The sequence below is a fragment of the Syzygium oleosum genome, unplaced genomic scaffold, assembly GCF_021117445.2.
Source record: "Syzygium oleosum isolate NSW1041296 unplaced genomic scaffold, Sole_v2.1 Sole_v2.07, whole genome shotgun sequence".
NCBI lineage: Eukaryota > Viridiplantae > Streptophyta > Magnoliopsida > Myrtales > Myrtaceae > Syzygium > Syzygium oleosum.
This window is the reverse complement of record NW_026607491.1, coordinates 12632677-12655424: the sequence shown is the minus strand read 5'-3', so window position 1 is coordinate 12655424 and position 22748 is coordinate 12632677. Positions and strand designations below refer to the sequence as shown.

Genomic DNA, 22748 nt, shown 5'->3' with positions numbered 1-22748 from the left:
CCTTTCGACGATTTGCCGATTTAGTCTAAAACCTTTTTTTGTCAATTTAGTTATAAACCTTTTGAAAACTTGCTAATTTAGTCCAAGATCTATTATTTGGATATTTGGCCAAAAGAACTAAATTAGCAAATCGTCAAAAATTTTATGATTAAATTGTCAAAATATTTATGACTTAATTAACATAATTAAAAGATTTACGATTGAATTGATATCTAACAATAAATATATAACTTTTTCAATAATTTTCTCTGTGTCAGAGAACTCAATGCTTAAAAAAGAAAGAAAACCTCATTGTTACCGGTCGATCAATTCATCCTCGGAAATTTCAAAAGGACCCCCCCATTGGCGTCGTGTGGTCAGGCAAGATGAAGTTGCATCATGGGGTTCAGGTGACAAGGGATATTCATGGGGTCTTGTGTGAAGGGTGCAAGGGAACAGAATTCACGTCAGTCATTTGTTTTGATGGATACCATGTCAAGTGTTTGTCTCCCACATCGACGGCACATGGTTGTCTGTCGCAGTCAAATTGGCCTTTTCTTGTCTCATCATCATCACAATTAAATTTGGGGGTCACAAGTCTGGTCTTGGAAATACAATCCCCCAATTTTCTACCAATCAGTGACCTTGTTTTTTGTCTTGTTCGTACTCATTTAACAACACACTGAAATAGCCCCAAAATTTGACTTAAAAAGCACCCTTACCTTCCTCGAAAATTTTAGCCCGCAAACCAAAAGTCCTTAAGCTGCTTCATTCGGTGCCTTGTCCGGACCTCGGGAATCACCGGATGTAAAACAGAGAGAAGGTACTCCCACCTCTCAAAAAAGAAAATGATTTGAGGGCCCAAAAAAATTAAAAAGATTTGAGGAAAATTGAGTAATAGGGCGTGCGGATATCAGCACTTTAAAATACGGAACGCATCCGTGAAACCCTTTCACTTGCAGGACAGGCTGCGGAGGCTCCCGTTGGAAATTCGGCTCCTCAAAAGCCCATACATTGTAATCCACTCCATTGTTTGTCCTTCCTCGGAGGAATGTTTCTTTACTAATTACAGCCCTTGCTAATTTACTCATAGCCTCAATTATGGAATTGGCGTTCATCGTCAAGACATCAATTTTATGTCCTCAGCACTACAGAATAAAAATAGACACCCATGATGCAGAGGTATTCAAGTTCTTGATGAGTTTTGCATCACTGACCCTGTAGTCGCAGCGTCAATTTGAGCAGTGCTTGAAGAACCTGCTTAAGCTTCTCCTTCGCCTCCGGATCAACCAAGTTTCCCTCACCGTCGAATTTCACAGGCGGTTGAAATGCGTTCAGCATGAATTCGGGCTTGTTGATGAAATGAAGATCGACAAAGACTCCAATTTGACGGAGATGATACTGTGCTCGTCCCCCACCAAAACCTCCTCCCGCGCTCACAATGGCAGCTGCCTTCCCGGCCCATACATTTGGTGGTCTAGATGCCCAGTCAATTGCATTCTTTAAAGGTGCTGGTATGGCAAAGAGAAGAAAATGATTAAGAAATGAATGACTGCACAAATGCATAACTTCCTCATCCTTTACCATCGTGCGAATGCTGGTGAAAAATTCAAGCTGACGACGAATGTCATGTACTTATTTTCTTCCTGAGCAGGAAATGAACCAGAGCACAATAAACTGCTACGTCGAACTTACTTTCCAACGTCGAGGAGTTGGCTTAGTAGTAAAGAAACGGACATGTGCGAGGTTGACGCAAACAATAAAGGTTCAAACTCCCAACACCATGAAGTATTGATAACCTCATGTTTGGGCTATCCACTCTCGCTTCTTCTTGGGTCCTACTTGATCTACAAGATCATTAGGGTGTTCATGGCCCAGGATTTACTCACCCAAGTCTCATTAGACTCAATGATTAGAGCATAAATTCCTGGAACTTGTAACCTGAAACGCACGTGTTGAAGTGGCAAAAGCACGCCTAACAAGCATTGGGAGAATAGCATGACGAAATGTTTGAAGGGAAGTTGAGACTTCTTTCAATTTACTGTGCTTTAGTGAAATTGGATGATTTCGGCAATGTGTAGTCTACCACTGACTTCGGATAATTTCACCGATAGACTTATGAATTCAAGATAGGAGCATATAGTTCTCTCTAGTGTATACAGATTCAATGAACTAGAGATCCAATAGTATATGAGAGAAGGATGATATTTTATAATTTGATCCACACACGAAGATACTGATATTTCCGAGAACACTAACACAATGCAGATGGTCACCTCACCCCATACCTATTATCAGCAACAAAGCTTCCACATGAGGAGACAATTAACTCATGACATCTGAAGTGTTAGTGAAGTAGCGTGTTAAGAGAATAGTTGATTTAGCAGGAATTGAGGAGAGAGGAGGGGAAAGAAGGAAGAGAGGTAGGAACAGAATTGTAATTGCTTACTCTTTAGTGTAATCTAATGGCCCTTTAAATAGCCGAGTACACATATGGATATCAATTATAAATGGAAACTAATTAATGGCTATCCTTATAGATAGAAACTAATTGATGGCTATCCTTATTAATGCTAATTACTATCCTCGTCATAAATGGAATGCGATTCTCCTTAGTCTTGTTTAGGCATGCTCTTGCGCTGTGAATATACTTGCAATCCTTGGGACGTAACATAGCGTTCTCCGAATTAGTTTAGGAAGGAGATCAGTCTCATAGTTGGTCTACTGTGAGAGTTTTTCGTTCAACAGATGGTTGTCAAGCCAAGACTCGATGCACAGATTGACAATCCGATAAGTATACTAACACACCTTCCTCTAACCAGTCAAATGTGTAGCGACTCGACAAACAAGGCTGACAACCTAAGCAAACATGTTTGAGTGAGTGCAACACACATGAATACAAGAAATACATACATAAACATGATTAGAGTAAAGTCTCATCATATTCAGAGTGTTGCAGCACAAGCAAGTATATAACATAGATATGTATGTAAGATTCCACAGCATACACTCTCGACAATCTCTCGAGCAAGATATCGATAGCTTCGGAATTAATCAACCAAGAATAGGTTCATTCTGGTACTTCCAACAGTTCTACTCTCATTAAATTACTCCAACAGTGAGGCCTCCCCACCCCACAGGCTACAAGCACCCAAAACACACACACATGAATAGCATTGCTCGAGTCCACTAGGAATCAGAGAGCTGAGGTAACAAAGCAAACCCACCTACAAGTTCTTGAAAGGCATGGTCCTTCATAGACCAAGCCATCCAATACATTTTAACTGAGAAAAAGAAAAAGACCCACTGGAAGTAAAATCTACTCTAGTTTGATTTGAGCTCAACATCCAGAAACTCGACGGCAAAAGTTAAGGAAGAAAGAAAAACCTCAAGACAAACAAAGATATAAGCAGAGCAAGATAATCCAGGCTGATGCAATGGTTGTGAAACAGAGAAATCATTAGACAAACTCATTCTATCGCGGACGCGCTACAAGAAACCATCGTCTGATCCGACAGTTTGGCAGTTGACTCAATCTAATCAAATCTAATCTAATCTAATCTAACAAAAGCAATATCATTTCTGGTGATGAATTGAATCCAATCACTCCCAAGACATAGTAAAATCAGCAAACAGCAGTCAAAGACATTGGCGAGCACCGCCGTGAACGAGTAAATGCATTGAATTGAAGCAGCAGAGAAAGGTGGTTACGAGTGACGGAATAGTTGTACTCCGGGGAAGCGAAGAGGATGCCGTCGGCTTCCAGGACCTTCTGGCGAAAAGCCTCGACCGCCGGCGGGAACCTGCCGTCGGCTTCGAGGTCCGTGTTTATCATCGGGAGCGGCGATACGTCGACCAGCTCGATTCGCATCCCGTTCCCCGATTGCTGCTCGGATATCTCGATCGCTGCACGCCATCGACAGGAAAGCGGGAGCTAAACACATTCCGATGAAGGAGCTGCAGCTTTTAACGGAAAATTCGAAGGTCGGACACGGTTACCGGAGCGAAGGAGGCCTCGGTTGAAGGAGGCTTTTCGGATCGACCCGCAGATCGCCGCGACCTTGATCGCCGGGCTAGCGACCACCATAGATTCCATCTCTCTCTCTCTTTAGGAATTGTCAGCGGCGGTGAAGGAGGAGGAGGACAGGGAGAAGAAGAAGGCGGGGATAACGATACAAACAATTCTTAAACTTTAACTCAGACATGTAATTTGACGTCTGAATTTTTAATTTATTTAATATAATCTTTAAATTTTAAAATAATATTTAATATGATCTTTAAATTTTTAATTTGTTCAATATCATCCCTGAATATTTTGTACATATTTAATTCAGTCCCTGAACTATATGAAAATATTCAATATAGTCCCTGAACTTGAATTAATAAAAAAGACTACATTGAACATTTTCATATAGTTTAGAGACTGAATTAAATATGTATCAAAAGTTCAAAAATGACATTAAATAAATTAAAAATTGAGGGACCACATTGCACATTGAGTTAAAGTTCATGGACTATATTGAATAAATTAAAAGTTCAAGGATCAAATTGCACATTGAGCTAAAATTCAAGGACTGTTTGTGTCATTTTCCCAAAGAAGAGGAAGCAAACCATGTGATGGCGGTTCTTCCTTCTGTCTTGTCAAGGAATAGGTGGGAATCGGGAATTTGAGGAGCCACGAGTGGACGAGAGCCGTTGATGATGAGGACCGGAGGAGTGCGGACCGGAGGGATCTCGGTGAGGTCGTGAGCAGAGCAGCACCGCTCGTTGACCGATCGTTGTGGCTTTGCAGAGAGAGACGGAGACAGTTCCAATAGTTTGGGAGCTGTTGGTGTCGAATTTTAATCAGAAAGAGAGAAGAAAGGGTAAATATCGCGAAAAACCCCAAATTAGTATATTTATAATAAATTTACCCTCCGTTAAATTGAATTAATACAAACAAAATCACAAACTAATATATCTGTGACAAACGGAGGGTAAAACCCCAAATTGGTATATCTGTCAACTGTTACGTGTTATTTAACTGAAACTAAAGGACGATAGATTTGTAACAGGTGTACTAATTTAGCATTTTTTGTAATTAAAAAATTAGTTTGAGGTAAATTTGTTACGAATATACTAGTTTGAGATTTTTTATGGTATTAACCCAAAAAGAAAATGCTTGAATGTATGGACACTCCCAAAATTCATTGGCGGTGTTTCTTGAAGAGCACATTAACAAAACTCCATTTTTGTTTTTTGTTAGGGCGACCGACGTTGGCGACCTCTTGTGGGCATTATCAGATGAGTTTCATTGCGAAGACAACATGTTCGTTTGACCCATAATCACTTCTCATTTTGAGCGATTCTGCCGCCGTTACCCACCACAGTGGTATCGAGATCAAAGCCCAGGTTGTCTTATGTCACGACACGGTCGAATCTCTGCCGCTGAATAACCAAGCTTCCCAAGGATAAAAAACGACTAAAGAGATTAACCAAGGGGGACCAAAACAGTTGAAAGTAAACTTTTACATCATTAGACCAACCATCGCGATGGTAATCCTCGTTAATTGTTGTTTTTATTTGTTTTTACGTAAGTACTTAACTCAACGAGAAATTTCCTTACCTGTCCAATTTCTAATGAATCAAGATCTTCATTATTTGTTGTTTATGAGTTGCTTTAGCAGATTCCACTCATCTCATTAAAGAAAATTGGAGAAGGTTGATGTTTGTGTTTGTTTCGTGAAGAACGAATGATTTGGAAAATATTTCCCTACATATAATCGTTTGTATCGCTTACAAACGAAAAATATTTTCATTTTTCATGAAAATATTTCAATATAAATTGTTGTCGATAATGAAAATATTTTTTATCGACTAATTATTTTGACCGATTATTTTTAGAAAAATATTTTTCAAAATCATTCATTTTTCGCGAAATAAACAGAGCTTGCACGATTACTTTTTTAACATAGATTACGCGTGCATTTACTTGAAAAGCTATAATAACAGGTCTTTTCTTCAAATATATATGACAACTAATATGGTAATTAATTAAATGGAATGATGTAATCTCAAATGTTAATCCATGCCTGGAAGCCCTTTGAACTGACTTCCAAAATCAACAAGATCATGTAGCTCTCTCGACCATTTTCAATCATGTTATTGATAATTAATAAATAAAGGCAAAAACAAGGAACAATTTAATAAAAGCGCGAATAATAACTATTTTGTTTTTTTGTTTTTCTATTTTTCTGTTCTTTGAAACAGGTTTGGAACATAAATTCATTTGAAAACACAATTTCATTTTTTGAATTTCGGAATAAATTTTTAGTCCATAAATAGGTTTGGAATAAAAATGAGAAGTATATTTTTTTTTCTATTTTTTGAACAAAACTAGAAATAACAACTCTATGCCGCCTCTCTCGCCAGCTTGCTGCCCGCCGCTGGGAACAGAAATTTAAGAAAGCATATCAAACGAATTTCTATTATGGGAATATAAATTTCGTGTCATTATCAAACATTACTTTCTGTTCAAAAATTCATTTAGGGAATCAAATTAAATTTTTATATTTCTAGCAAAAATTGGGTCTAGTAAGAGAATGATTATTATTTGCGCCCTAGACAATCGAAAGGAATTTCATAAAGAGCCATTATTTGAAAATATACCCCAGGCATAAGCTCAAGAAAATCTGTCATTTATTATTATTATTATTATTTTATTATCAAAAAACTGCTAATTGTTTACTCTCTCTCTGCGATGTTATTTCTTTCTCCCCTCTTACGTTTCCTCCGATTCCTGTTCGTTTCTACTTTCTACTGCGTGCTCTGCCTCTCTCCATCGACGCTCTTCTCTGTTTCTCTCGACGCGGTTGACGGTAAAGGTATCTCCTTTCGCGTCGGAACGCCCTGAACCTTCGATCCTCGAGCATGCATTGATGATGGTCGTCGTCCTTTCGTTTCGACCCGTGACTCGTGTGCTCGGTTGCATTCCTTCCATTTGCTCGATGTCTGGTTGTTCCCTGTCGTTCTTGCTGTTGCGGATTGAAATTCGGTGTTTTGCTTCTTGGGTCTGTTTTCATTTTCCCATTTGTTGATTTGCTCGCAAGGTTGTGGGAATTGATTCGGCCCTCCACCGGTAATCTGTATATTTTTAGCTGGGGAAGTTTCTTATGTGGTGGTTCTGTGTTATATAAGTTGTAATCTTTCGGCCATTTGGGTACCATTTGTCCCTTAACATCGATGGTTTTGCTCATATTTGAAATGCAGATATCTTCTTATGTTCGTTTCCTGTTAGTCATGTTTAGCCAATTGAATTGCCTTTCCATTCCTGATTTTATGTTAATTTTGGAGCATTGTTTCTTGAAGCTGGCAATTGTTTTGTCTGATCTTCTTTCATGGATCTCAGAATTCGACTGCTCGTTTGCTATAAATATCGGTTCCTTGTACTCTGGACCAGTCCAATGAGACAGTATTAAGAGTCTCGATTTGTGGTGGCAATTCCCGATCATAAGATATATAGACCTCACTCGCTGGCATCTATTTGAGAGATTCTTCTTTTTATATCATTTGAAATCATGAAACATACTATTGCTGCTGTAGTACCTTACAAATCTGTAAGAGGTTTGGTGGATGTCAGATCCTGTTTTGAATTTTGCTGACTTTATGTTGGTCATCTATCAGGTTGCTAGCACGAAGACATAGAGCAGAATATTGGGTTTGAGAAACCTTACCCATCACATCATGGTGGTGGACTGGACAAGGGCTTGACTGGCTCGTGGTGATCATGATTATATGATATCAGGAATAAGGGACTTTTGTAACCAAAGGGAATTATATAGTTGATTGTATGGTAAATGAAAATGACTGGGAGAAAGAACACTGGAAGCGCTTCAGTGCCACTGCTGGTTCTGTTGTCGCTTGGGTTTTGCTTTGCTACATACAATCTTCTAACTATATTAATGCGCAATATAGCAATCATGAGATCGGTGGTGGATGATTCGAACAGGAAACTATTATCCGATCCCATTCTTGAGATGCGTGATAATATGCAGAAGCAGAAAACCTCAGGATCACCTTTTCACGTTGCTCTTACAGCTACAGATGCTCCATATAGCAAATGGCAGAGTCGCATTATGTACTACTGGTATAAGAAGAAGAAAGACCTGCCTGGCTCCGAGATGGGGGGATTCACTCGGATTTTGCATTCAGGAAATCCCGACAACTTGATGGATGAGATTCCTACTATTGTTGTGGATTCTCTACCTGCAGGCTTGGATAGAGTAAGATTTGCTTTGCTCTTTGGATGTAATGGCCAATGCTATGCTAGTTCTGTTATTCAATTTCGGACTTATCATGAGGTGTACGCTGTTGTGGGGATTAAGGAATGAAATTAATTTGGGAAAACAACACATTTGGGGGATCCGTTGCAGAAGTTGCCATTGTGTTTTCTTGATATCACAGGTTTAGGCAAGTTTTTGTCTGATTAGGTACTTACTACTGAAGGTCTGACAAAGCTCATTATTTTGGTTTTATGGAGTATATATACATGTACTCAGTTTACTTATAAGTCTGACTTCTTCATGAGTCAGGAGATAATAAATGCGATGTCCACTTTCACAATGGGAAAGCAACAGCCTGGAACTTCAATTTTTTAATCAACTGCAAAGTTCCCATGTTAGAAGTTGAAAAATTACCTTCAAGACCTGCAATTTTCTTTACTTTTGATTCCAGATTCAAGTCAACCTGACCTGCAATTGTACTCGGAAGTATACTTAGTTGATTGCTTTAGCCTTCCAAGTCTTGATGCTTCAATTCTTTTCTTCTCTTTTTGGACATATTCTGACCTTACATTTTAGAGTTCGGTTTTTGAGTTTCTGGTCATTCTTTGAGTTCACATCTTAAATGGTCTTTAAATGGTATACAGGGATACATTGTATTAAATAGACCATGGGCCTTTGTACAATGGTTGGAGAAGGCTACAATTGAGGAAGAGTGAGTTTTTTATTTTTTTCGGTGATTGGTGTTGTGAAAAGAATTGCATTTTAGGAATGTCTTAAAAGGATTGAGCATGTTTAATTTTGTGCTGCAGATATATTCTAATGGCAGAACCTGATCATATATTTGTAAATCCTCTACCTAATTTGGCTGATGGAGGATATCCTGCTGCTTTCCCTTTTTTCTACATAAAACCTGCAGAGAATGAGAATATCATCCGGAAGTTTTTCCCTGAGGAGAATGGCCCTGTGACCAAGGTTGACCCTATTGGGAACTCTCCTGTAATCATTAAGAAGGTAATGACTCTCGAACTATTCCACCTGGATAATGATGATCTTATCATTTTATATCTGATTAATGTGATCTCTGAACAAAAGAGCCAAAACCCGTGCCTACATAACGTTCTATTCTACCTTATTTGGTTAATGGAAATACCAATTGATATTTGTTTGCATGCAAAAATTAGTGTCTTTTCTAATCTTGATTGGTATAGGTCATATGTGAATAGACAAAGTTTTTTTTTATTTTTTTATTTTTTTTATTCAGGATCTGCTAGAGAAGATTGCTCCTACATGGATGAATGTTTCTCTAAGAATGAAGGATGATTCCGAAACTGATAAAGCATTTGGATGGGTACTGGAAATGTGAGCGTTTGAGAAAGTGTGAGCGTAATTCTTATTTTCTCCCTACTTTAAGTAATAGTAATGGTGATGGTTTATTCTCGTCTTTTGTTAATCTCAGGTATGCTTATGCCGTAGCATCTGCTTTGCATGGTGTTAAGCATATCCTCAGGAAAGACTTTATGCTGCAGGTTTGGAATGTAACTTTATGGGGTTATCACAAATTCTGCTCATCTCCTTTTCAGTAGTCTTTTCACTGCTTACATGTAATGGGGACCTGCTTGAATAACCATTTGAATTCTCTTTTCTTTTTCTGTTTGTAGCCTCCATGGGATTTTCAAACTGGAAAGAGGTTTATCCTCCACTATACTTATGGATGTGACTACAACTTAAAGGTGAAAATACATTTTGTCCAAGCTATAGATCATGCGAAGCTGCTTTGGGAACATTTTTCTGTGTCATAGATCATAATTGAATTTGCCAATCTCCTTTTCTTGTACATCAATTGGTTAAATTCCTTGTTTTAGAACTCAACCAGTGATTTGCATGTTTCCAGGGTGAGCTAACATACGGCAAAATTGGAGAGTGGCGATTTGACAAGAGATCATACTTACGTGGTCCTCCACCTAGAAATCTTTCCTTGCCTCCTCCAGGGGTTCCTGAAAGTGTAGTAAGTGAGATATGTTTTATTATGTGGATCTCAATCTTTTGTCAAGATCATAACATGTAAAATAGGTTTGGTTTATTAAGTTGAATTTGTATGTTATCAAAAGGATTTGATGGTTACCTGAGCTTCTAGACATGCATGCTGATCCTTTTGTGATGCCCTCATTCGTGAAGTCACTAATGATCTGGGTAATTTATACGTTGAGATGCAAGGAAAATGAATCTAGGACACAAAATATGCTGGAAAATAGAAGGATGTAACATCAGATCTATGTGACTTCTTCCTTTTTAGCTCCCTCATGGCAACAGTAGAGAATACCTTGAAGGTTTAGATAAATTCTTTCCTTGATAGTTATACTGCCTAAGGACCTGGTTTGACCTCTTAAGCCGGTACTAGCACAGCTTGAAGGATCTTTTTGTTCATCTTACTTCATCAAATCGACAGTGATGGCATATGCAAACATCAAAGATGAAAGGTCTATTGGAATTTTCTATGCTTCGATGCTTGCACATAAACTATTATTCATAGTCATCATTTTATCATGATATGGAAAAAGAGCAGAAGCTGAGGGATATTTATGCAAGTCTAGATGTACATTTGGAATGTTTGTTCTGCTTATCCTCTTGCACTGAGGGACATAGCCGGGTATAATGAAGCACAAATCTTGACTCCCTGAATACGTACACTTATGGATGCGCTTTGCTTTTGTTTTTTGCAGGTTACTCTTGTGAAGATGGTAAATGAAGCTACTGCAAACATTCCCAACTGGGATACAGAGTAAAAACTACACGTGCAATTAAGGATAACTCGAAGCAACCTATGATTTGGAATAAAATTATTGTTTTCAGTCTTAACTGTGTTATTTTCAGAAATAGAGCGCATAAATCTTAGCTTAGACTTTTAGATAGAGGTCGACCTAAAGAGAAACTTTTACATATAGGATTGGAATGCAAGTTTGAAAGTCGCCACTTTCCGGACGCTTTCCTTTGGTTGTAAAAGGGCCTAGAAATACTGTAGATAGAGATCCGCTTCCTAAGATGGCCTAGTGTACAACCCTACATTGCTCAACTCGCAACGAGATCTCTTACGAATAAGGGAAATAGACCTCTGCATTTCAAATTGCAAATATATATGATTTGAGAAGAAGGGCTCTATTTCCAATGTCTTGATCTGATCAATGCACTGATGCTCCTGATGATTGACTGCATGGTGATTATATGAGTTATTGGTGCTATGTTTGGTCAACATTGAATAGACCTATTCAATCTGTTTCGCCCGTAGTTTTTTCGATTGTAAGGGTTTTCGTAATGGCACATTTGAGTCGTGGCGATTTATGCAGTGCATTTTGAGGTATTAATAAAAATTGGTTTTCGAACTTCAGATTGGTCGAAGGACCATCACTCCATTCCTGCAAGCATGACAAGTTCATGGAAGTACTTAAATATGGTTTAGATGACTTAGCTACTCTGATTTGAGTCCAAAGGCATTGCAGTTGAATATGCCCTGCTATCTATGTCACACTCACACGCAATGTATCTTCGTGGAGTGATCATTTGCGTGTACAAGGACACTCATTCACATGCCCAGAATCGAATCGAACGCGGGACTTTTGATAACGATCGCGTGAGAAAGAAAACTGAGATCTAGCGCTTTAGAAGCAGCCGTGGCACAACACGCTTGGAAGCAATCTCTTAAGGGTGACAGATTTCACTGGTGCAATCATTGTGACTTGTACTGCGTCAAAATGAAGCGAAGATGTGGAGAGTAGGGGCAAAGGAAGAGAGGTCCAAAAATAGCAGAGGCAAACTGTACTGCAACATGGCATGCTGTAATTCAGTGGAAACCAGGCCAAACCGTGTGGGCCCGACCACTCAAGTGGTGGGCCCACGAAGAAGTGGTCCTTGTGGGCCTTGTTAAACAGCATAGCTGGCTGGCTCTAATCTTCAAGTGGATGCGGGGCAACGTCAAGTTAGGTTTTCTTTAAACCCCAGACAGGATTTAAGCAAAATCTGGAAGGTTGACTTGGAGAAGATATTGGGCACATTGCCCATTAAGGTTCTTCCTTCAGGCATTTTCTTCTCATGAGATGATTATAGATTTTACATGGTAAGTGTCTCTGTAAATGAGAACCACTTGTCCTTTGTGTCACTGCCTATTGTTGTGCATTCTCAGACTAAAAAGACAAGCAAATAACTGATTCTTCTCCCTATATGGAGTTACTGAAACAATCTTGTTCTATTATAGTATGATGTCTACTCATCATTTGGCTTTAAGGTATCTAATCATGCGATCCTCGCTTTCTGGGGGTTGATAAGAGTAAGCAAATTGGTCGTGGTATAGGACATTTCAAATGAGTTACTAGAGTTGGATGATCTTGTATGATGGGCCACAAGAATCTAGCATCACATGGAATGATTACTTTAGTTACAGCTTTAACAAGTCAAAATGTACACTCCCAACATAAACTTTGGGAAGGTCAGTGTCTCAGAGGTTATTGGGTGGTGCACTTAGTTTGAGTTAGATCTTCTTGTGCAGACGGAACACTGACATAGTAGACCATTCACATAATTTTCACATCGTGGGCATTCCATATTTGCGGTTCACTGATTCAGTCTATTGGAATAAAACTGGTTTAAAGATGCAACAAGATAAAAATGCAAACTATTTTCTCAATCGACTATGGATTTTTCTCTCAGGATCTCTCTTTTCTTTTCCCAGCATATGATCTGCTCCGATGGTGCAGAACACTAAAGCTTGAGCCAATTACAATAATTTTTCATACATAGTGGCGTGCGACGCCAACAACTTGGTATAAGGAAAAGTGTAAGAAAAGTCCTAAACCTTTTGCATTGGTGCTAATTTAGTCTTAAACCTTTTTTTGGTGCCAATTAAGTCCTAAATCTTTTGTCTTTGCGCCTAATTTTGGCCGGATAGTGCTGACGTGGATGCCGACCAGCCTACATGGCACTGCCAGCGATGACGTGGACAACTTTTAATAATTTTCGATTATTTTATTTTTGTTTTTTACTTTTTTCTTTTCTTTCTTTTTCTTTTTTTTTTTCTTTCCCTTTCTTCTTCCTCCTGCCGTTCGCCGGTTTGGCGATCGGCTGGAAGCCAAGGCCGGCGTGGCTCGCCAGCCACTAGCGAGGCTCGCCAGCCACTAGCGAGGCTCGCCCTAGCCAGCAATGGCGACGGCGAGCCTCGCCCGCAACCTAGCGGCCACTAGCAAAGGCTCAAGCCCTCGCCAGCGACTAAGTAAGGCATGACCTCGCTAGAGAGTTTTGCTTTTGTTCTTTTCATTGAGGAAAAGGAAGATTTTTACGTTGGAAATGACCCTTTTTCCCCGACGAGTATAAGCTTGGTTGATCAACGAATTTCAGGTATAGGCTATTTCCTCTCACAATCCTTGTACTTAATCAATAAACAAACTATCAAGTACAACTCAAGCTTTGTGCCGTGCACTGCAGTTAATTTCACAGAAAGACACGTATGATTGTTCACTACATTTATCTTTTGTTGAGTTTGCCTGATTATTTCTCATGAGTAATGGACGAATGCATGAAGAGGAAGTGCAGTGGCCATGACTCGTGAGTTTACTGTAGTTCAATATTTTGTGCACTATCCTACAGAAATTACGTGGATGTGACATTATAATAAACACAGTAAGAGAACAGCTAAGCTTGGACTCTGCACCAATTATGGCTGAAATTTCTTTGACTACTAATCACGACGTGAAGGAGGGAGGTTGTAATTTGAATCGAAATTGAACAAAAACCAAATGTGGGTAGCAAGAAAGTCTTCGTGCTTTTTCCATTCTGGTGATTCAAATAACTAAAAGGGTAGTGATTCACAGTGTGCTTCGAATGAAGAATTAAGCACTAGAAAACAAACGAAAGAGACGTGCATTTTTGCCTATTGCAGATAGTTGTCATCATCTGCACCCATTTCCCTCAGAGAGAGAGAGAGAGAGAGAGAGAGAGAGAGAGAGAGAGAGAGAGAGAGATGCTTTGTGGATGAGAGTGCCAGTCACGATACGTTATGGCAAGTGAAAATACTCGTATTTCAATAAAATTTAGTCTTGAAACAGTCTTGGAGGTAATAACAGAAGCAATATCCTCAATTTCACACATGAAAGATTGTGCAGAGGGTGTGTGATTATATCATTATTAAAATTTGGCATATCTATTCTGAGACACTTGAGATGGTAAATGTTATCATAGCAACATTAGAACTAATCTGAACCCTGCAAAGATCAATCTTGGTTAGTATGCACTATGCAATTTGTAGAGCACGCTATACTCCACATTAGATGTATGTAAATAGGGCATTTTAGCCTTACTCTGTCTCTCATGAGTCCTAACCTGATCTTTCCATAAATATGTAGCAACGAGAAAAAAACAGAAGAAAAGTCATCTTTTCAAGTGAATGGACAACGGAAGGAGAGGTCCACACTGCAAAAGCAAATGGAATACAGTCTGTGATCAAATTACCAGTCAAGATCCCACTCACAAGTCACATGTCCACATTCCCACTCCAAATACTAACAAGCCCAGCTATAAATAACTCGCTCACTCTTGGTCTCTCCCTAGCCTAACCATATCCATGAAACACCAACACACAGTAACAATGAAGCAAACCCTCTTCTTGCTCTCAGTGGCCCTCCTCTCATTGTCCATAGCACAAGGCCTAAACCCCAACCAGTGTGACCTCCCAAACCATGGCTCAACCCTCCAAGTCTTCCACGTGAACAGCCCGTGCTCTCCACTGAGGCCACCCAAGGCCATGCCTTGGGAAGACACTGTGCTCCAATTGCAAGAGAAGGACCAAGGAAGGCTCCAATTCTTGTCCTCAAGCCTAGTGGCTAAGAAATCTGTGGTGCCCATTGCACCTGGGAGGCAGATCCTACAGAGTGCCACTTATGTTGTGAAGGTTCAGATTGGGACTCCTGCTCAGAGCATGCTCATGGCTGTGGACACCAGCAATGATGCTGCTTGGGTCCCTTGTAGTGGGTGTGTGGGTTGCTCTTCAAGTGTTGTGCTTGATTATGCCAAGTCCACTAGCTTCAAGTCCCTTGATTGCCAAGCCTCTCAGTGCAAGCAGGTAGTATACATGCATTTGATTATTTATGCCCTTGTTCTTTGTCTTGAGATAGTATACAAGTTAGATAGACATGTCAGAATTGTTCGGCTCGCTCATTATATATAATATACTATGACACAATAACACGAGTTAGGTGGACTTTTTTTAGGAATGAAAATATTAAATTTGTTGAGTTTTTAGAATAAATTTTATAATTAGCTTCTTGATTGCCATGTGTGAACATTGGGAGTAGTGCCTACATGAATCTAATATGGAGAGATAGGATTCACTTATCCAACAACTTAAAACCTTTGACATTGTCATTTCACGACGTCATTTAAGACATTTGACGAGTTGCTTTAAATGTTCTTTAGCAAAAATTCATGCAAGTTTACCATTCTAAAATGATCGGCAAAAGTAATTCAGCTTCATGAATGGCGCTCTCATGAGCTAATTAAGGTGTGCATGAAATTTCAGGTACCAAATCCAACGTGCGGCGGGAACACTTGCGCCTTCAACATGACATATGGCGGCTCCACTATACTGGCGAATCTCTCGCAGGACACATTCACCCTAGCCACCGACCCCATCCCCGGCTACACCTTCGGTTGCATCCAGGCAACCACGGGGACCTCCGTGCCGCCGCAGGGGCTCCTGGGCTTGAGCCGAGGCCCGCTGTCACTCATGTCTCAGGCCCCAAGCCTGTACCAGTTCACGTTCTCGTATTGCTTGCCCAATTTCAGGTCCGCCAACTTCTCCGGGTCGCTCCGGCTCGGCCCGGTGGGCCAGCCCAAAAATATAAAGTACACTCCGTTGCTCAAGAACCCAAGGAGGTCTTCACTTTACTATGTCAACTTGATGGGCATAAGAGTAGGGAGCAAAATTGTGGATATTCCACCAAGTGCACTGGCTTTCAATGCTACCACTGGGGCAGGAACCATCTTTGATTCAGGTACAAGGCAAGGCCAGGCCAGCCAGTGATTCTCTTTTTCAAGAATTCTTTTTTGTCCTTAAATTATGAAAATGATTTTTCCTTTATTTTTGGATGAGCCACAATGATATCTCTGAATGTATTCCTGATTGCTAATCACAATTTATTTTTTCGGCTGGATATTTAATAACGTTTTAACACAATGGTATTTGGCTATAGCCTGCCTGATTTTTCTTTTTTAATTCATCAAAATATAAAAAAAGGGAGCCTGCCCTATCCTTTTCCTTTTTATGTTTTGGGATTGGAATTGGATTAACTTACAAAATATATATATTTTTATCCTCATTAGGGGCTCAAAAGCTATTATTAATCTTTGTATTTATTTGTTGAACTTGCAATTATTTGCAAGCAAAATGTAGCTTAATATTGCCTCACCTCAAAAAGACCAGATGCAGTCCATAATTTCAATACAATGTATTTTACTTTTTGGAGGAGGACGTGAATTTTGCATTATGCTTACGAAATAATTATTTAGAAGATGTATATTATTTTTCTTAATTAATTCATCACATTATGCTAATAGAGTTAAATAAATTGCGGATGTCAATACAATCTTAATTCTTCGAAACTCACGAGAAAGATCATTAGTAGTGCGATTATCATCGCACCAATTTTAATGTAAATGATTTAATTTCAACATTAAATCAAGGAAAAGAAAAAGGAAAAGATTGTTCTGATGGTTTTGCTTCTCTTTCTTTTTTTGATTTTTGATTTTAACCTTTCTTCTTTCCTGGCGTCGGTGCAACGTCCAGGCACGATGTTCACTCGGCTGGTGGAGCCAGCGTACGTGGCGGTACGAGACGCGTTCCGGAAGAGAATCGGCGGGAACGCGACCGTGACCTCGCTCGGAGGCTTCGACACCTGCTACACCGTCCCGATCGTCGCTCCGACGATGACCTTCATGTTCGACGGCATGAACGTGACGCTCCCTCAGGACAACCTCCTGATCCACAGCACCGCCGGGACCACCACGTGCCTCGCCATGGCCGCCGCACCCAACAACGTCAACTCCGTCCTCAACGTCGTCGCCAGCATGCAGCAGCAGAACCATCGCCTCCTCTTCGACGTCTCTAATTCCAGGCTCGGCGTCGCGCGCGAGCAGTGTTCTTCATGATTTTTTGAATTTCTCTTTGTTGTTGATCAGCTTTAGTGCAGAAGGTCAAGGATATGATTTGCGTTGCATCGAATTTGTGCTTTGGTTTGGTATTCTGGTTGCTCGCCATCTGAGTTTTGAACGAGTGTCCAATTTTCTTTGATGGGATTAATTTGCAAATTTTCTCGCGAAGGATTGAAGCTACCACATTGAGCTCGGATGATGTTCTGAACTTAGTTACCTCTGTTTACTAGGTGATGCTTTATGATAGTAAGTTGTCAATGTCTGAAGAGTAGTTGCGAAGCCTCTTGTTTGTCGTAAGCCTTGGCTTATGTTCTTCTTCATCAGGAAGATGAGAACCCGCAAGACAATAAAAAAGAGAGAAATGTGAATGAGGCTAAAGCTAAAATTGGAAACAAACAGCATTAAAGCTCGAAAGCAAGAAGCACCAGATGACAGAAGAAGACACTCTTCTCTCTCTCTCTATCTCTCTCTCGATCTCGGCTTCAAACTGGTGCATGATCTCCTGAGGGATGGACACTGGACAGTGACAGGTGCGATGACGATGCTTGAATGGGAAGAGAGGTTAAAGATAAAGAAGAAAGGCTAAAGTGTGATAAAGAATACAACGTACATCACTAACAACAGCCAAAGTGCTCTGGTTTCCCTATTTTTAATTTACATTCCACTAGTTTCTCGCTTACTCCTGTTCTGCTCCATGCTGACCTCAGTTCAAGCCCCGTCGCTTCTAACTCCTTTATAACCACGCGTTGCTTGGCACTCGGTTGCATGAAGCAGGACGTCCATTCCTATCTGATCATAAAATAAGTTTCGAGGTATTATCAACTCTCTGCCCTCACTAGTCAACTTTTCTGATATTATGTTGTCCGGTTTTGCATAAGGATTCCATAATTGCTGGCTTTACTGTTGCACTCATGCTGACTAAAAGATTTCCTTCCAGAGATCCGGTGAGACAGTGAAATATGAAATTTCTTGCAGAAGCCCAGAATTTATGGATGAAACTCAATCTCCGAGGGATGATCGTTATGAGCCTATCTCTGCAAGTCTTTCTCATCTTTTTCGCACCCATTCGAAAGAGGTGTTCAAACTGGGGGATAATGATGCTCACCTGGTCAGCTTACTTGGTTGCTGACTGGGTCGCTGACTATGCCTTTGGACTCATTTCCAAAGCCCAATTCACTGGTGGTGCTTCAGAATCCGAGGCTTATGCATATGGTGACCTATTGGCATTTTGGGCTCCATTTCTTCTGCTACACCTCGGAGGACCCGACACCATCACCGCTTTCGCGCTCGAGGATAATGAGCTGTGGCGTAGGCACTTGCTTAATCTCTTGTTCCAGCTAGGCGCTGCAGGCTATGTATTTTATCAATCGCTGCCCAATAACAAGCTAATTGTCCCGACCATCCTCATGTTTGTTGGTGGAATCATCAAATACATAGAGCGAACACGTGCTCTGTATCTCAGAAGCTTTAGTAAATTCCATGCCTCCTTGCTCCCGCCTGCTGATGCTGGGCCAAACTATGCCAAGCTCATGGAAGAATACTCTTCCAAGAAGAAAGCTAATATCCCTGCTTCGATAGAGATGATGCTGGAGCCCGATATCGAATCCCTAGCTGATGGAGAGGAAGATAAAACCAATTCGGAAGAAAAGAAAGAGAAAAATGCAACTGATTTGGACGACAGAGAAGTGATAAAAGCCGCATTTTTTTACTTCACAACCTTCAAAGGCCTCCTTGTGGATCTCATATTCAGCTTCCGTGAACGTAACGAAAGCATGAAATTTTTCAGAAGCAGAACCACAAAGGATGCTTTTTTGGTCGTTGAGGCTGAGCTCAACTTCTTTTATGATGTTCTTTATACCAAGGCTGCTGTGGTTCACCATCGAACAGGGTACATTTTCCGAGCTATCTCAATTGGTTGCGTCATTACTGCTTTTTCACTTTTCTATGTGCTGAACAAGCATGGTTTTCACGAATATGATATAAAGATTACGTACACCTTGCTCCTTGGAGCTGTTGGCCTGGAATTTGTAGCTCTTAGTATGCTCATTTTCTCTGACTGGACAATTGCACTTTTAGGGAGATCTGAGAAATATCATCGTATAAGAAATGCCTTCATTAAGTTCCTCCTCAAATTCAAATCTCTAGGTTCACCGTTTGCATTGCATATACTCCATGCTAGATGGTCTAAATCTATCTTCCAGTACAATTTGATAGATTCTCGGCTGAGAAGGTGACCAAAATGGATTGAGAAACTCTTTCATTGCATCTGTCTCGGGGAAATATTCGATGACTTGAAGTCTGGACGACGAAAACTATACAGCGACAAATTAGGTGCACTGATTTTTAATGAGCTGAAATGGAAGTCATTGGCTGCAGTTGATACGGAACACATAAAAGAGATATGTGCTGCTCGAGGTAAATGGGCTCTGGAGAATACTAAAACAGGGGAAGATTACAAACCCTTGCGTCCATTCGTCCATGAAGTCGATTACGGTGAGAGCCTTATACTGTGGCACATTGCCACCGAACTCTGTGACAACGCTGACACAGATGAAAGTACCGATTTCGGCGCTGATCGTGTAAACAGTAAGGTGTTGTCAGATTACATGCTTCATCTTATGATTAAACAACCTGCTATGATGTCTGCAGTGGCTGGGATTGGCCAAATAAGGTTCCGAGATACTTGTGCTGAGATGGACAAGTTCATCGATGAAAATATCTCTGATGGGAGCAAAACGAATGTTAGTATCTCTGATGGGACCAAACCGAATGAAAGTATCTCTGAGGGGAGCAAACCGTATGAAAATATCTCCCAAAAAAATATCTCTGGTGGGAGCAAAACGAAGACAAGGAAAGAAAGTGCGTGCGGAAGTCTCCTTTCTGTTCCTACACATGCTGAAGTGAAGCCAGTTGATGTGAAAGGAGACAGAAGCAAATCTGCGCTCTTTGATGTGTGTATTCTCGCCAAAATATTGCTGAGAATTGATAAGATAAACAGGTGGAAGATCATGAGTGTAGTGTGGGTGGAATTGCTGGGGTATGCTGCGATCCACTGCCGACCTTACAATCATGCTCAACAACTCAGTAAAGGAGGAGAACTTGTCACCTTGGTTTGGTTATCGATGGTACATCTTGGCTTGAGCGAACAGTTCCAAATAGTGGAGGGTCACGCTAGAGCAAAATTGATTGTTAAAAAATAATTAGGGTAAGTTGGCTGCCAAGTTGGCAAAGGATGAGGCTCCTTCGTGCAAATTCCATTAAGAATCTCGTGGTTGGAATCTCACTTTGTTTACACCTTTCTTCTGTTTCTTCTTGTAACGAGTGTGCTCATTTCCTATGGCTGCACCTTGTCGAAGGTGTCCTTCCCTATAAACTCTAGCTGCAATTTCTCCATGTATCCTGCGATTCTGTGTACTTCTTGGAACCGAATAAGAGAAGCTCACACAAATAACATCCGATTGCACTGGTTTAATATTTGCGTCGCAAGTTCAATGTTGAACCGGCAACAGAAAGTAACATTCTTAAATCAAAACAAGAGAGTATCTGTCGCTTCGTCTAAAATATATTCTTGTCCAAAAGGAAAGCATTTTCTGCATGAATGACGTACTCTTCCCGTAGATGATCATCCCAATGTAAACGCTGATATGTTTGTGGCTGTTAAATAGTGTTTTGATCGATTTTGTAAGGATTAATACCATGAAAAACCCTAAACTGGTACACCTATAACAAATTTATCTCAAATTAATTTTTAACTACCAAAAACCCAAAATTAGTACACCCATGACAAATTTACCCTCTATTAGTTTTCGTTAAATTTTACTATCAAATGACAAATTTATCCTCAATTAGTTTTCATTAAATTTTACTATTAAATCGCTGAGTTAAATGACACGTGACAATTGAAGAATGTACTAATTTGGGATTTTATCCTTCGTTTGTCACAGATGTATTAGTTTGTGATTTTTTTTATTAATCCAATCTAATAGATGGTAAATTTGTCATAAATGTACCCGTTTGAAATCTTTGATGGAAAAAAAAATTAGTTTGGGGTAAATTTGTCATAAATGTACTAATTTGAGGTTTTTTGTGGTAAAAAAATTAGTTTGTGATTTTTTGTAGTGTCAACTAGGGGTGAGCGGTTCCAGATTCCTTACAGGTTCCACCTAGAACCTGGAACCTACCCTCGGGTATATGTTCCTCATTTTTTAGAACCTAGAACCTACCCGTCAAAACGTGGAACCTGGAACCTACCCTGTTACAGGTTCCAGGGTCGGTTCCAGGTTCTAACAGGTTCTTTTTTTTTTTTTTTTCAGTTGTAGTTAATCAAAACGAAAGATCACCATTTCCACATAATCACATCCCAAACCCACCCACAAGAAAGTGCTCAACAAGAGAAGCATATATACTGTGCTTCTTATCTCATTCAAATCATTCCCTTGGAAACTTAGGGCGCGTTTGGTAACGCTTCTGTTTCTCTATTTTTCTGTTCTTCTGTTCCTTGGAACAAAAAAAGAACAGAAATCCGTTTGGTAACGTATTTTATTTTTCTATTTCCTGAAATAGAAAAGTGGCCAAGAAATAAATTTGGAGCAGAAATAAGAAGTAGAAAAAATCTACTTCTTTGTTTCTAGAAATAGAAATAGAAATCGAATCAAAGAAACAAAAACAAAAACAGAAAGGTAAAAAGGAAGAGAAACAGAGGACCGTCGTCTGCAGACCGTCTTCTTCCCTTTCAAGCCGCGGCTTCAGCTCCTCCTCTGTCCTCCGTCGTCTGCAGACCGTCTCAGAGCACCGGCCACCACCCCGTCACTCGTGGCGAAGCCCCGGCCAGTCGAAAGCCGCCAGTACGTCTTTCTGTTCTCGTCTTTGTTTGATAGTGTGGCGATTCTATAGGGACGCCGTCGAGCGAGGGCGGCCCTCGCACCCAGATCTGGGCGCGAGCAGCCCTCGACGGCGGCCCTCGCCCAGATCGGTGAGGGTGACCCTCGCTCGACGGCGGTGACGGCGGCCCTCGCGCCCAGATCCGCAAGGTACTCGTCGTGGTTCTACCTTCCGCTTCACTGATTGGATGCTCTTCTTTCCCTTCCGAGCCTCTCGCGTGTGCTTGTTTAGATGGTGCTTGGCCTTTTGAGCTAGGGTTCTTGTTGGTGTGGATTGGGTTGGAGTCGGATTCTGCTGCTCGTGGGGGTTTTTTTGTGTCGTGAAGTTGGTTTGGCGAACCCTTTTAGATGGAATAGTCTTGTTTTTCTGGTTGTGTGGGTTGTCTGGCTATTCGGTAATTGATCAATGTTGATGTTTCAGTTGATATGTGGAGTGTGT

General features: G+C 40.4%; 3 protein-coding genes and 1 pseudogene across 9 annotated transcripts; 3 read left to right on the top strand and 1 right to left on the bottom strand.

The window, feature by feature from the left end:
- Window positions 1–906: 906 nt before the first annotated feature.
- On the bottom strand, window positions 907–4134 carry LOC115691584 (NADPH:quinone oxidoreductase-like). The gene is made up of 3 exons (XM_030618305.2): window positions 3979–4134; window positions 3691–3885; window positions 907–1490 (listed from the first exon to the last, which is right to left on the bottom strand). Exons 1-3 carry the CDS (start codon window positions 4073–4075, stop codon window positions 1189–1191), a joined length of 594 nt encoding a protein of 197 aa, XP_030474165.1. The 5' UTR covers window positions 4076–4134; the 3' UTR covers window positions 907–1188.
- A 2573-nt stretch (window positions 4135–6707) lies between these two features.
- Window positions 6708–11374, top strand: LOC115691404 (hydroxyproline O-arabinosyltransferase 3-like). 7 transcript variants are annotated; one of them, XM_056313085.1, is made up of 9 exons: window positions 6708–6836; window positions 7642–8240; window positions 8885–8952; window positions 9050–9251; window positions 9502–9599; window positions 9697–9766; window positions 9899–9970; window positions 10132–10245; window positions 10961–11374. In XM_056313085.1, exons 2-9 carry the CDS (start codon window positions 7815–7817, stop codon window positions 11021–11023), a joined length of 1113 nt encoding a protein of 370 aa, XP_056169060.1. In that variant the 5' UTR covers window positions 6708–6836; window positions 7642–7814; the 3' UTR covers window positions 11024–11374. The 7 variants fall into 7 exon arrangements, with proteins under 7 accessions (XP_056169060.1, XP_030473918.1, XP_056169064.1 ...); XM_030618058.2 differs by having other exon boundaries at window positions 6708–6842; XM_056313088.1 differs by having other exon boundaries at window positions 6731–6902.
- A 3396-nt stretch (window positions 11375–14770) lies between these two features.
- LOC115691256 (aspartyl protease AED3-like) lies at window positions 14771–17609 on the top strand. The gene is made up of 3 exons (XM_030617886.2): window positions 14771–15342; window positions 15799–16273; window positions 17065–17609. The coding sequence occupies exons 1-3, from the start codon at window positions 14845–14847 to the stop codon at window positions 17424–17426; spliced, it is 1335 nt and encodes a 444-aa protein (XP_030473746.1). The 5' UTR covers window positions 14771–14844; the 3' UTR covers window positions 17427–17609.
- Window positions 17610–17755: 146 nt separating this feature from the next.
- On the top strand, window positions 17756–20826 carry LOC115691171 (uncharacterized; annotated as a pseudogene).
- The last annotated feature ends 1922 nt before the right edge of the window (window positions 20827–22748 follow it).